We start from the raw sequence: 12,993 nt of genomic DNA, 5'->3' as shown, positions 1-12,993 counted from the left end.
CCACTACCTCATCCTGAGCTCTGTCGGGGTGAATTCGGTCCAGTCTAGTTGCAAGGCGCCGGCCCATTAGTAGTTCAGCTGGGCTCCGGCCCGTCGTTGTGCTTGGGGTGCTGTGCTGTGCTAGAAGAAATGCGGCAAGGCGGTATTCCCAGTCCCCTTGTGTCATGCGGCGGAGGCTGTCCTTAGTGGTCCGCACCATGCGCTCCGCTTGGCCATTGGTGGCCGGGTGGAATGGTGCTGAGCGGATGTGGCGGATGGCGTTCTGCGCTGTGAAGATCTGGAACTCCTCTGACGTGAATGCGGTTCCATTGTCCGAGACGAGGGTGTCAGGGAGCCCGTGGGTTGCAAAAAGCTTACGTAGTACCCGGATGGCTGCCGCCGTAGAAGTGGACGGTACCAGTGCGACCTCCAGCCATTTGGTGTAGGAATCCACCACTATGAAGAATGTTTTTCCCTGGAAGGGGCCAGCGAAGTCCACGTGCAAGCGTGACCATGGATGTCGGGCGGACTCCCAGGGCTGGACTGGGGCCCTTGGGGGATCCGGGCGGGATTCTTGGCAGGTCTGGCAGTGTTGGACCCAGGCCTCTATCTCTCTGTCAATCCCCGGCCACCACACATAACTCCTGGCAAGGGCCTTCATCCTCACTACCCCTGGGTGTGTCTCGTGTAGGGCTGTGAGGACCCTTTTGCGGAGGGGCTGGGGAACAACAACCCTGCTTCCCCATAACAGGCACCCCTTGTGGGCCGACAGTTCATGTTTGCGGTTTGTGTAGCCAGCGAATTCTGGCCCGGGGCTGCTGCTGGGCTATCCTCGCCACACCCAGTCCAGGACCCGGGAGATGACCCTATCTTTTGTGGAATGGTGCGCAACTTCTTGTGCCTGAATGGGTCGGTCGGGAAGCAGCTCCAGGGTCATAACCTCTTGCGCAGGCGCTGGGTCGGGGCCTGTTTCTGGTAGTGGTAGCCTGCTGAGGGCGTCTGCGTGGCCCATCGCCTTCCCAGGGCGGTGGATTAGTGCATACTGGTAGCCGGCAAGGAAAATTGACCACCTGAGGACACGTGGAGACAACACTTGGGGGGTCTGCTTCTCGGGGGCAAACAGGCCAAGCAACGGCTTGTGGTCAGTCACTATGGTAAAGGGCCGCCCGTACAAGAAATCATGGAATTTTTTTTCGCCCTTCACGATTGCCAGACCCTCCTTGTCAATCTGTGAGTAGTTTCGTTCGGCTGCAGCAAGCGTCTGGGAGAAGTATGCCACCGGCACCTCTCTTCCATCCGGGAGTTGGTGTCCCAGGACAGCGCCGATGCCATAGGGAGAGGCGTCGCATGCCAGCACCACTGGCAGCCTCTCGTCGAAGTGTGCCAAGACCGAGTTCGAGACGAGCAAGTCCTTGACTGCCTGGAATGCGGCCCTCTGTCGCTGGCCCCACACCCAAGGGGCCCTTTTATCTAGGAGTCTGTGTAGGGGCTCCGCTACCGCTGCCTTATGGGGAAGGAAGGCATGGTAAAAGTTCAATAGTCCCAAGAATGACTGAAGTTCGGGCTTGCTCTTGGGCGCTGGGGCCTCACAAATGGCCCGTACCTTGTCACCGGTTGGATGGACCCCTTCTGCGTCCACCTTAAATCCCAGAAAGTCCACCTGCGGCACTCCCAGTAAACACTTTTCCCGCTTCACCTTGAGGCCCGCCGTCTGGAAACGGTGCAGGACGGAGCGGAGGCGGTCCTCAAATTCCTCTGGTGTGGGCCCGGCGATCAGTACATCATCGAAGAAGGGGGTGACGCCAGGGATCCCTTTAAGGAGAGAGTCCATTAGATTCTGGAATATGCCTGGTGCCACGCTAACGCCAAATTGCAGCCGCTTTACTCTGAATGCCCCTCTGTGCGTCACAATCGTCTGAGCCTCTGCTGTGGCTTCGTCCACAGGCAACTGTTGATACGCTTGGGCCAAGTCCAGTTTGCCAAAGATTTTTGACCCAGCCAGGGTGGCGAGGACATGGCTGACCACTGGCACTGGGTATGCATGGGCCGTGAGAGCCTTGTTTATGGTGCATTTGTAGTCTGCACAGATGCGGACCAAACCGTTAGGCTTGACGGGTGTGACAATTGGAGTTTCCCAGGGGGCGTTGGGCACCGGCTCCAGCACTCCTTGCTCCACGAGCCGGTCCAATTCCTCGTCTATGCGGGGTTTCAGGGCGAACGGGACCCGGCGGGCCTTGTGCCTGATGGGTCGTACAGCGGGGTCTAGCTGTAGGGCAATGGGGGGTCCTGTATATCGTCCCAATGCCCCATCGAAAACCCCTGGAAACTCTTTGCATATGGCGTCCACGTCCACTTGTAAGCTAGTGCGGTTCACCCCGGTAACGGCTAGCCCCAGAGGTCCAAACCATGCCAGTCCCAGTAAGCTAACGTAGGGGCCCTTAACTACCAGCAAGTCCAATTGTTGCTTTCGCCCTCGATATTGCACCCTGAAGGTCCCCACCCCCATTGTAGGGACCTTACGTTTCTGGAAGTCCCGGAGGGTGAATGGGGCCGGCCTTAGTTTGGGACCCCCATTAGGGCACAGTTCCCTTAATGTTCGGGCCGAGATTATGGATAGAGTTGAACCCGTGTCCAGCTCCATGCGGCATGGGGCTCCCTCTATCTGTACCTCTATATAAATTTTCTCTGTGCTGGGATGGGGCAACTGGAATACCTGGTAGTCCGTGATCTCCGTCGAGTTGCCTTGGTGCATGGTGCCGTGTGACCTGGGGCTCCTGGGTCGGTCATCTGATGCTTGTCGACGGGTGAGTCGAGCCCGACACACCCGGGCGATGTGTCCCAATTTTCGGCACTGCCTGCACTCTGCGTTGCGGAAACGACAGGTCCTCCTCTCGTGGTTCTCCCCGCAGCTTGCACAGTTCCCTCCTTCTCGTCGAGGCTGCTGTGGTGTGTGTGCTGCTTGAGTGCGCCGCTGTACTCGGTGTACTTCCTCCCTGTCAGATTCGGATTCGTCGGTGAGGTCTTCGTGGTAGACCCTCGGTTGGGATGGCGGGGCCGGTCGTGCCTCTTGCGTTGACCTCTCGGCGGCTTCGGTTGCCAGGGCTTCCTCCAGAGCAATCTGGAACGTGAGGTCTTTTTTTGCGTAGAGGCGTCGTTGCAACATCTCGTCCCTCAGGCCACCGACGAGGCGGTCACGAAGCATGTTCTCCAACTCTGAGAAGTTGCATAGCCGGGCGGCTTGGCGGAGGGAGGTCACAAACCCAGTTATGGTTTCCCCCGGGGCTTGCCGCTTTGCGTAGAAGGCATTTCGGCAAGCTACCACCGAGGGCTGTGGTGAGAAGTGCTCCTTCAGCCGTTCCATTATTGTTTTGTAAGAGACGGTAGCGACATCTCTAGGTGCAAGGAGAGCCCGGGCGATTTCAAACGTCTCCTCTCCACAGACGCTGAAGAATGTCGCCCTCTTCATGGCATCGTTGGTGACTTCTTTCGCTTGCAGGAGGAAGTTGAAACGGGCGGCGTACCCTTCCCAGTCTCCTGATGCTGGTTTGAATGGCGAGAAGCTGCTGTCGGTTGCCATTCTGGGTTCCTTGGGTCCTGGAGCTGAAGCCTGGATGCACGGTGCGATGCAGCGGTGCAGCAGGTGGCGGTGCTGCGGTGCAGTGCGTGGTGGCGGTCAGCTCAGCAGGATCCCACCTTCGTCGCCAGTGAAATGTACTCGGAGTCGAGAGTGAATTTCATGCTCTTTATTCAGCTCATAGTCATCAAGGAGAAGAGGAGAAGAAGAATGGCTCTTTTCCCAAAACCATCTGCTTATATACATTATTTACACAATGGGCCTTGCGTGATTGGCTACTTCAGGGCTACACCTGTGGGCCAATTATATTGTGGATTGACTTCTGCCTGCAGCCTGATTGGCTGCTCCTACAGGCCAATCAGGTAGCAGATTCACTTCTGCCAGCCGCCTGATTGGCTGCTCCAGCAGGCCAATCAGGTTGCAGATTCACTTCCACCTGGAGTTGGATTGGGTAGCTCCCGCTGATTCTGAATCCTATTGTTCTAGGATTCAGCTCAGTACATAACAGACTCTTTGTGACCCCCTGGACCAGAGCACGCCAGGCACTCCTGTCTTCAGCAGGATGTAGATATATATATATATACTGTTTGTGTGCTGTCAGGGAGGGGCATTCAAATCCACTTACCTGGGCACTTGGAACAGCACTGGTGTGGGTCGCTGATGGGATTCGGACACTGAAGAGGCGGGCACTGGATTTGGGAGCAGCTGACATTGGTATCCTGCATGGAAAAGGGAATAATCAGTGAGGTTGAATCACTGGCTCAATATCTATCATCAGAACAAATCCAGTTCTGCTCTTTGACTTGGAAGCCTCAGCCTTTTTCAAGAAGACAATTCTTAGAGCAACAAAAGTCTTTAAACAACTCCATGCCTTTTCATTTCCTTTGTTTGACTGGTCAGTGTTTATCCAGATAGATCAATCAATCAATCAATCAATCGATAGACAGCCAACTCTGTTATGTATTCAGTGGTCTGAGTTTGCCTGAGCTTGAGTCTGGACTAAGGATTCCGATGAGCTCCTGTGTTCTGATTCGATACACGATGTCCAATCACAGAACATTTCAGGATTTGGGCCTCTGCCATTGGCCCCTGAACTCTTGAGTCGTGATTCGCAGCTTGGAAGTTTAGACAGCCAATCACATTGGGAGTGGGAGTGGCCCAGGCTTTCAGGAATGTATATAAGCCGTTGCTTTGCCCCTGTTTCCCAGTTATGCAGTTCAATGAAAGTTCTTGCTGTTATCACTGTGCTTGCCTCGTGGGAACCCACCTATACTTCACCGGTGATGAGGATGGGATGCTAGGCTAGGTATGCAGCCCTGGATAGCTTCCACAAGCTGAAATCACGGCTGGGCAACGGTTGCCTCAGCTGAGCTGAAATCACTGACTGCAGCCACAAGGCAGATCACACAGAGCGGACGTCTGCCAACCCTCACCCCATCCTCTCACACAGTGCTGGATTTACATATAAGCTAAACAAGCTATAGCTTAGGGCCCCACTCTCTTGGGGCCCCCAAAAAACTTTAAAGGAAAAAAATTGGATGTACAATTCCATAATACCTGTATAAGATAAAAAACAAATACAGTGGTACCTCGGTTTATGAAAACAATTGGTTCTGAAAGTCTGTTCATAAACTGAAGCGAACTTTCCCATTGAAAGTAATGGAAAGTGGATTAATCTGTTCCACATGGGTCTGCGGTGTTCGTAAACCGAAAATTCATAAACCGAGGTGTTCATAAACCAAGGTTCCACTGTAAAATAAAACCTACATGCAGCAACAGTGTTGTGTAGGCTCCTGTGATATAAGTCATGGGCCCTGCCTGCTAGCCTGCTCCCTAAAATATCATTGGTTTGCTCCTTTCTATATATAGGGTGCCTACATTCTGCATGGACTGGGTGCATGTATTTCAGTTCAACAATTACTTTGATAAAATACACATTTGTTATGTGCAAATGGCTTGAGATACCTATGAGGTCCATAAATTACCACATAGCATATATTCAGCACAAAAAAAAAACAGCGACCATTTGTTGTTGACAAAGGACAGCTGGACATATAAAGGGCCCCATTCCCTTCAATAGTTTAGGGCCTCATCAAACCCAAATCCGGCCCTGATCTCACATCAAACACGAAATACCCTCGAGCCTTTGCCCCCTCCCCACTGCATCCCTCCCTCCCCGCTTTATTCAAACTTCTGCTGGTGCTTAAAACCACAGATACATTTTTTTTCTTTTTAAAATGTTGTATCGCCTATACATTTTCATTTTAAAAAAATTATTTTACTGTACTTTATGCAAACAGCTTAGGGATTTTGCACATTAAGCAGCATAGGCGTATTATTGATGATGATGGCTGCTTGGGTCATCATCGCTCAAAATATCTCATCAGGAGATCCTGCCGCCAAGCCATTTAAGGATTTCGCAAGGTACCTCAGAGCAGGTGCACCTGATGCAATACATCACTCCTTGCGGCTCCAGGTAAGGGTGCCAGCTCTCCCCTGCCTTGTACTTCTTGCTGTTAAATACGCAGGAGACATCTGGATCTGGAAATCAAAGCATGAGGGTGTCGTGTTCAAAGTGGGGAGAGGAAAAGCAACCAGGAGGTAGAATGACCTAAAACGACATGTCCCTCACCAAGTATTGGGGAGCAAGCAACTCATACTTCAGTGAGAGTCTTTATGACCCATGAGGTCTAGAAACTTGCTTTAAAGATGAAAACTGAGATTCTCATAAATTCAGAGCTTGGTTCCCCATGGGTAGTCCTGCTTTGTAGATCGAGCAAAAGTATTGAGATACTTTTATCCATCTCCTTCTCCTGAACATATTACATGGAGAGAGCCGGGGGGAGCTTGCGGATAAACCAGTAGCCTACTGGCCAATTTCCAGTAAGCCTCTTAGCTCTTGCTGGTGGTTGGGTGCCTGTGGCAATTGTTAGATATATGAACCAGGGCCGTCTTTACCATATGCACCAGATCTGCCCAGCGCCCCCAAATTTAGTTAATTTCACGTGCATGGCGCCGTTGTGAATGACAAGCTGGCGCGGTGTGTCTTTGGTAAATGAGCGCACAAAGTCGAAAGTCCTTTATTGAAACAGTAGGTATGCATTTCGGCAAAACCTAGGTACAGTGGTGCCTCGCTAGACGAAATTAATTCGTTCCACGGGTCTTTTCTTATAGCAAAAAAAATCGTCTAGCGAATCCCATAGGAACGCACTGAATTTTTTTATACTTTTTTTTTGCCCATAGGAACGCATTAATTGAATTTCAATGCATTCCTATGGGAAACTGCGATTCGCTAGACGAATTTTTCGTAAAAAGCATTCGTGTAGCGAGGCAACCTCCGCTCGAAAAATCATTTCGTTAAGTGGAAATTTCGTTAAGCAGGGCATTCGTTAAGCGAGGCACCACTGTATTTTGTTTTTCTAGCTTGATCAAAATTCTTTATTGTTTCATAGCAGGTAGATAGTTAAGAGCTTAGGCAGCTTCAGTGGCGGGCGCCTGGCACCCAGATTTCGGTGCCCGGGTGCCCTGCACCCCTTGCACCCCCAGGTAAAGACGGCCAAACCCCATCAAGTCCAGCATTCTGTTCTCACAGTGGCCGACCAGACACCTGGGGGAAACCCGCAAGCAGGATCCGAGCACAACCAACATTCATTTAGTGGATTTCCACGAGTTATTGGGGAGGGGGACATGTCTCTTGAGTCACTTGCATAATTTTACAAACTCCTATCATGTTTCTATCAGCTGTCACGGAGAACTGCTCTGACGCTCCGTGCAGACAACATGGGACAATTGTTCAATTCAGCATAAGGCCGCTGGTATTAGATACCCATCTGCGGTTGCACAGACAAATTGTGGCTGTGTTTCTCACCCAGAAAACAAGTGTTTCCTCCCAGGGTGTGCCCTGCCCTCCAACGTTTGTCAGGCGTGCGCTTGATTTGCATTCTGTGAGCTCTGCAAACACTGAGAATCAGAAGTGCTCTCCCACGAATACAGACCCTCCAAGTGCTCCTATTTTCCGGAGACAGACCCTGATTTACAGCAGCCACCCCGGTTTCTGATTTGATCCTGAAAGGTGCCACTTTTCCTTAGGGCGTCCCTATTTTCATCGGAGAAATGTTGGAGGCTATGGAGTTATGCAACCCACCCCGAGCCAAGGAGATAAGTAACCATGCAACTTTTAGAAGACTTCTGACGGTGTTCTCAAACACCTTGGTACTCAAACAATTGAGCCCTGAGTGCTCACTGGAAGGACAGATCCTGAAGCTGAGGCTCCAATACTTTGGCCACCTCATGAGAAGAGAAGACTCCCTGGAAAAGACCCTGGTGCTGGGAAAGATTGAGGGCACAAGGAGAAGGGGACGACAGAGGACAAGATGGTTGGACAGTGTTCTCAAAGCTACGAACATGAGTTTGACCAAACTGCGGGAGGCAGTGCAAGACAGGAGCGCCTGGCGTGCTATGGTCCATGGGGTCACGAAGAGTCGGACACGACTAAACAACTAAACAACAACAACACTCAAACAATTTGGAACCCAAACACTGCAAACCCGGAAGTAAATGTTCTGGTTTGCGAACTTTTTCCGGAAGTTGGACATGCTCCGTTTTGAGTGTTGCGCTTCTGATTTGAGTGCCGCACTTCTGTTTTGAGTGTTACGCTGAGGTCTGTCTGTTTTTGCTATTTATTTTGCGTTTATATTTTATTTTTTGCTTTTTTGTGACTGTGTGCAACCCAGTTCAGCTACTGATTGATTGATTGATTGCGTGACTGCAATACATTGTTTATTGCTTTCATTTTATGGATCAATAAAGCTCCCTAAGCTGTTCCTCATAAGGCATTGTTTCCAGGCCTTTGACCATTTTGGTTGCCCTCTTCTGGACACGTTCCAGCTTGTCAGTATCCTTCTTGAACTGTGGTGCCCAGAACTGGACAAAGTACTCCAGGTGAGGTCTGACCAGAGCAGAATACAGTGGTACTATTACTTCCCTAGATCTAGATGCTATACTCCTATTGATGCAGCCCAGAATTGCATTGGCTTTTTTAGCTGCTGCATCACACTGTTGACTCATGTCAAGTTTGTGGTCTACCAAGACTCCTAGATCCTTTTCACATGTACTGATCTCAAGCCATGTCTCAGCTGGTTTGTGATTCTGGATATCACTTCTTTCCTTCCTTATTTCCTTGAATTATTCCTTTCCTTTCAGTTGGAGTCACACTCTCAAGACTGTCGCCTCAGCTCGAGAGGTTGGCAGTAGTGCACATGACTTGGCTGTAGACAGTCCTGGGTTCAAGGTGTGGGAAAGACCTCTGCTGTTGGCTGGGGGAGATGGACTTGAAGGCTCTCCACTCGGAAGCCTTGGAGAACTACTGCCGGTCAGTAGAGACTCTCTGAGCCAGCTGGACCAAGTGCAAGGCAGTTTGCAATTTTCTGAATAATCCGACAGCACAAGGCAGCATCCTATGGGGATAGGTAGGATTTTTCTGCTACCGACACAAATCTACTCTGTTTTTCAACTCGACCCTGTCATCTTAATTTGTTCTGCGCAAGTAAGCTACAGAAGTCCAGTTTGCGGCAAAGCCATGGTGATTCCTCAATGATGGAAATCTTTACCCCACTGTAGATTATTAATATTCCTCGATGTTAACCAAATCCCTAAAATATTTCACTTTTTAACGAATATTTATAACTATTTCTTGTTGAATTTTTCCTCTGTCGTGTTCTGTTATATTTTTAACTAATAATTTTGCCTTATCTTTGTTAAGTTTGAAACCTGCAACTTGTCCAAACTCTTGTATCTTCTGTATAACCTACTCAAGTGAATTTAATGGGTCTTCTACCGTAATTACTAAATAATCAGGAAATCTTTATCACACTGTTGAAGGGAGCATGCCAGAATGCGCAGCCTATCTCCTCATGAGCACCCATATTCATTCCAGGTTCTTTTCTTAGGTGTGCCTAAGTAAGAAAATGTGTCCATTTCTATAGGTGCAGCAATGCGTTGGACCCGATGCCTACTGTTTCCTGGTTTGACAGAGAGCAAGAGAGTTTTAGCACTTATAGGCTGTTGTGGTCACTAGCAGAGTTCTTCAAACTTGGGTCCCCAGACATGGTCGGACTACAACTCCCATAACCCACAGCCAACTTGGATGATGGGATTTTTAGTTGAACATCTGGGGGCTACAGGCTGAAGAAGGCTGGTCTACAGTATGTAAAATGGTATCTACAGGACTTAAAGGAAGAAAGAATCATAGAGCTGTAGTTGGAAGGGACCTCCAAGGGTCATCTAGTCCACCCCCTGCAATGCAGGAATCTCAGCTGAAGAATCCCTGACAGGTAGCCATCCAACCTCTGCTTAAAAAACCTTGATGTATGCCACCAACCAACACAAGTTATAACCTGGAAGCCACACCACCACAATGACAACCAAGAATACAGATATTCTCACACTCAGTCCAGATCACTGTGGGACTCAGCATGAAAGCGAGAAGAAGCTTTTTCCTGTTCTATGATTTCCCGGAGCTACAATGCTCCTGGTGGCTCATGCAAGTGAGCCAAGCCGCGTAGCCCTGTGCCACAAATGAAGGGAGAATAACCCGAGAAAGCCACGGTCACACAATCCAATCTGACCAGGAGGAGAACCTCATCTCTCTTCTGTCAGCTTAATTTCCATTTTCTTTGCCTGCTGCCCCCCCACCACAGCAAACAAGCTGACTCAACTGAACAACAAAAAGCTGCACCCTATTGAGGTGGTGGTGCAGAATAGATTCCTCCTGTAAGTGAGCCAGTTCACATACTCCCAGGGTGGGGGGGGGGGAAGAGAAGGGAATCCCAGAGGGCTGAAGAAAGTGACAATCTGCAACCATGTCGGAAAGTCCTAAGTGGAAGCCCCTTTCAGATCCTGCCCATTGAATCTTTCCGAGTCCATTTATATTGGAACATACATAGCAAAGGAACGCACCCTTCCTTTAAGTCTGAATTTAATCACAGAATCATAGAATTATGGTTGAAAGAATCATAGAATCTTAAGAGGTGGAAGGGACCCCCAAGGGTCATCTAGTCCAACCCCCTGCGATGTAGGAATCTCAGCTAAAGCATCCAAGGCAGGTGGCTACCCAACCTCTGCTTAAAAACCTCCAAGGAAGGAGAGCCCACCACCTCTTGTGGGAGTCTGTTCACTACCGAACAGCTCTTTCTGTCAGTAGGCTTTTTTCCCCAAATTAGTCAGAATCTCCTTTCTTGTAACTCGAAGCCATGGGTTCGAGTCCTACCCACCAGATCAGGAGAAAACAAGCTTGCTCTCTCTCCTATGGGACAGCCCTGAATACATTTCCTCAAATCTCCTCTCAGTCTCCTCTAAACATACGCAGCGCCTTCAACTTAGGCTTAGTTTCCAGACCTTTGCTTTGCCCTCCTCTGCACACCTTCCAGCTTGTCAACATCCTTCTTAAATTGTGGTGCCCGGAACTGAACACAGTATTCCAGGTGGGGTCTGACCAAGGCAGAAGAGAGGGGGACTATTCTGCCTTGGTGAGAAAGGAATGGCTAGCAGCCATCGATAGCCCTCTCCTCCTCCACAAATTACTCTAGAGCAGCGGTCACTCAGCAAACTTTTCCAGCAGGGGGCCAGTCCACTGTCCCTCAGACCTTGTGGGGGGCTGGACTATATTTGGGGGGTAAAATATGAACACATTCCTATGCCCCACAAATAACCCAGAGATGCATTTTAAATAAAAGCACACATTCTACTCATGTAAAAACACGCTGATTCCCAGACCGTCCACGGGCCAGATTTAGAAGGCGATTGGGCCGCATCCGGCCCCCGGGGCCTTAGTTTGCCTACGCATGCTCTAGAGCAGGCATAGGCAAACTCCAGCCCTCCAGATGTTTGGGACTACAATTCCCATCATCCCTAGCTAACAGGACCAGTGGTCAGGGATGATGGGAATTGTAGTCCCAAAACATCTGGACGTCCGGAGTTTGGGGATGCCTGCTCTAGAGGCATTCCCCCATTCACCGCTGCAACAGCATCACCTCTGCTACAAATTAGGAGCCGAGATTGAGAGGGAAAGAGCCATTTGATCGAATCCGGTTGCATGAAATGGGCAACCCAGTGGAGCACTGACTCAGGGTGGTTGGTGTGCTCATGGCAGCACTGTTGCAAAGGTGAGCAAAAAGTGCCAGGCATGTGGCTCAGATAGGGCACAACCCACCCAGAGAATCTCCCTAGCACAAGCCCCAGCTAAAAGGAAAGAGACCCAAGGAAGAGCATCCAAACGGGTCTCGCGTCAGAGGCATCCCAGTGGATCATCGTGCTGCAGGAGGAGTATTATAGAAAAAACGCAAGCCACCTCTTGCAGATTGTATCTCCCTTTGCACTGGCTAGATGCAAATCTTATAACAGATGCAAATCCAGAAATAGTAACGATATTTGAACGGTCAAAATTGGCACACTGCACCCCCAGATTTTTTGTTTGTTTGTTTGTTTGTTTATTGCATTCATCCTTCACCTTTTCCCCACCCCTCAAGGAGCTGAAAGGTAGCTGACATGATTCCCTCTCTCTATTTAATCCTCACAGCAACCCTGCGAGGTAGGTTAGGCTGAGAGGGTCTGTGACTGGACCCGCCCCCACCAGTTCACCCAGTGAGTTTCATGGCCCAGTTGGGGATTCAAACCCTGGTCTCTCCCAGGTCCTTGCCTGGCACTCTAACCACTGCACCGCACACCCTCCCCCAGCCAACAGATCCTCCGCCTTCCCATCCGTTCCCCTAGACCTTTCTGTGATTTTTATTTTTATTTTAAGCCTTTCCGTCGCAGTTTACTTACCGGCATCGGTTCCCAAAGTTAAATAAAGGAGCAAGCATCCCAGGAAAAAAATAACCTCTTGGACTTCTGCAACCATTCTTCCGTTCAAGATGCGACAACAGGAGAGAGGGAGGGAAAGAAGAGGAAAATGTAGGTGTATTCCAATATCTATCTATCTATCTATCTATCTATCTATCTATCTATCTATCTATCTGCCTCTCTGGGCACCGAGAGTTTCTGGGCACCGAGATTGGAAGGAGCAGAGACCAGAATCCTCAGCCTGCAGAGTTCTTCTTGGCCATCCACCTGGGAGAACAGGCAGCCGTCCTGCCTGCAGAACCAGGTGCTCTGGGCTCAGCAATAATGCCTCCTTCAGGGAAAGCAAGGAATCACTGGAGCACAATTTCTAAAAATCAGCCTTTAAAAACCTCTCTCTTCTCTCCCCCCCTTCCTAAGTTTTCTTAAGCAAAGCAGCAGGAGGGGCTGAAATCCAGAAAACTTTAACCCTTTCATTTCTGAGACTTCTCTCTCTCTCTCTCTCTCTCTCTCTCTTTCTTTCTTTCTTTCTTGGATTCTTCGCTTGTTAAATGACAACATCTATCTGCACCCTTTGGGGAAGCATCTCAGTCATGTTGCCG

The 12,993-nt window shown here is 49.8% G+C and overlaps 1 protein-coding gene across 1 annotated transcript in view; it reads right to left on the bottom strand.

Moving 5' to 3' along the window:
• CHRDL2 (chordin like 2) overlaps positions 1-12,768 on the bottom strand; it is a 40,491-nt gene extending 27,723 nt beyond the window's left edge. Inside the window, exons 1-3 of the mRNA XM_060274045.1 lie at positions 12,377-12,768; positions 5,982-6,094; positions 4,179-4,272 (exon numbers count right to left, since the gene is read on the bottom strand). Coding sequence (XP_060130028.1) covers positions 4,179-4,272; positions 5,982-6,094; positions 12,377-12,452 — 283 coding nt within the window. The 5' untranslated portion in view covers positions 12,453-12,768. The remainder of the gene's footprint in view (positions 1-4,178; positions 4,273-5,981; positions 6,095-12,376) is intronic.
• Between the last annotated feature and the right edge of the window lie 225 nt (positions 12,769-12,993).

This window comes from Zootoca vivipara, chromosome 4 (genome assembly GCF_963506605.1).
Source record: "Zootoca vivipara chromosome 4, rZooViv1.1, whole genome shotgun sequence".
Taxonomy (NCBI): domain Eukaryota; kingdom Metazoa; phylum Chordata; class Lepidosauria; order Squamata; family Lacertidae; genus Zootoca; species Zootoca vivipara.
The sequence above is the reverse complement of the archived record's forward strand: the minus strand, read 5'-3'. Positions and strand labels throughout refer to the sequence as shown.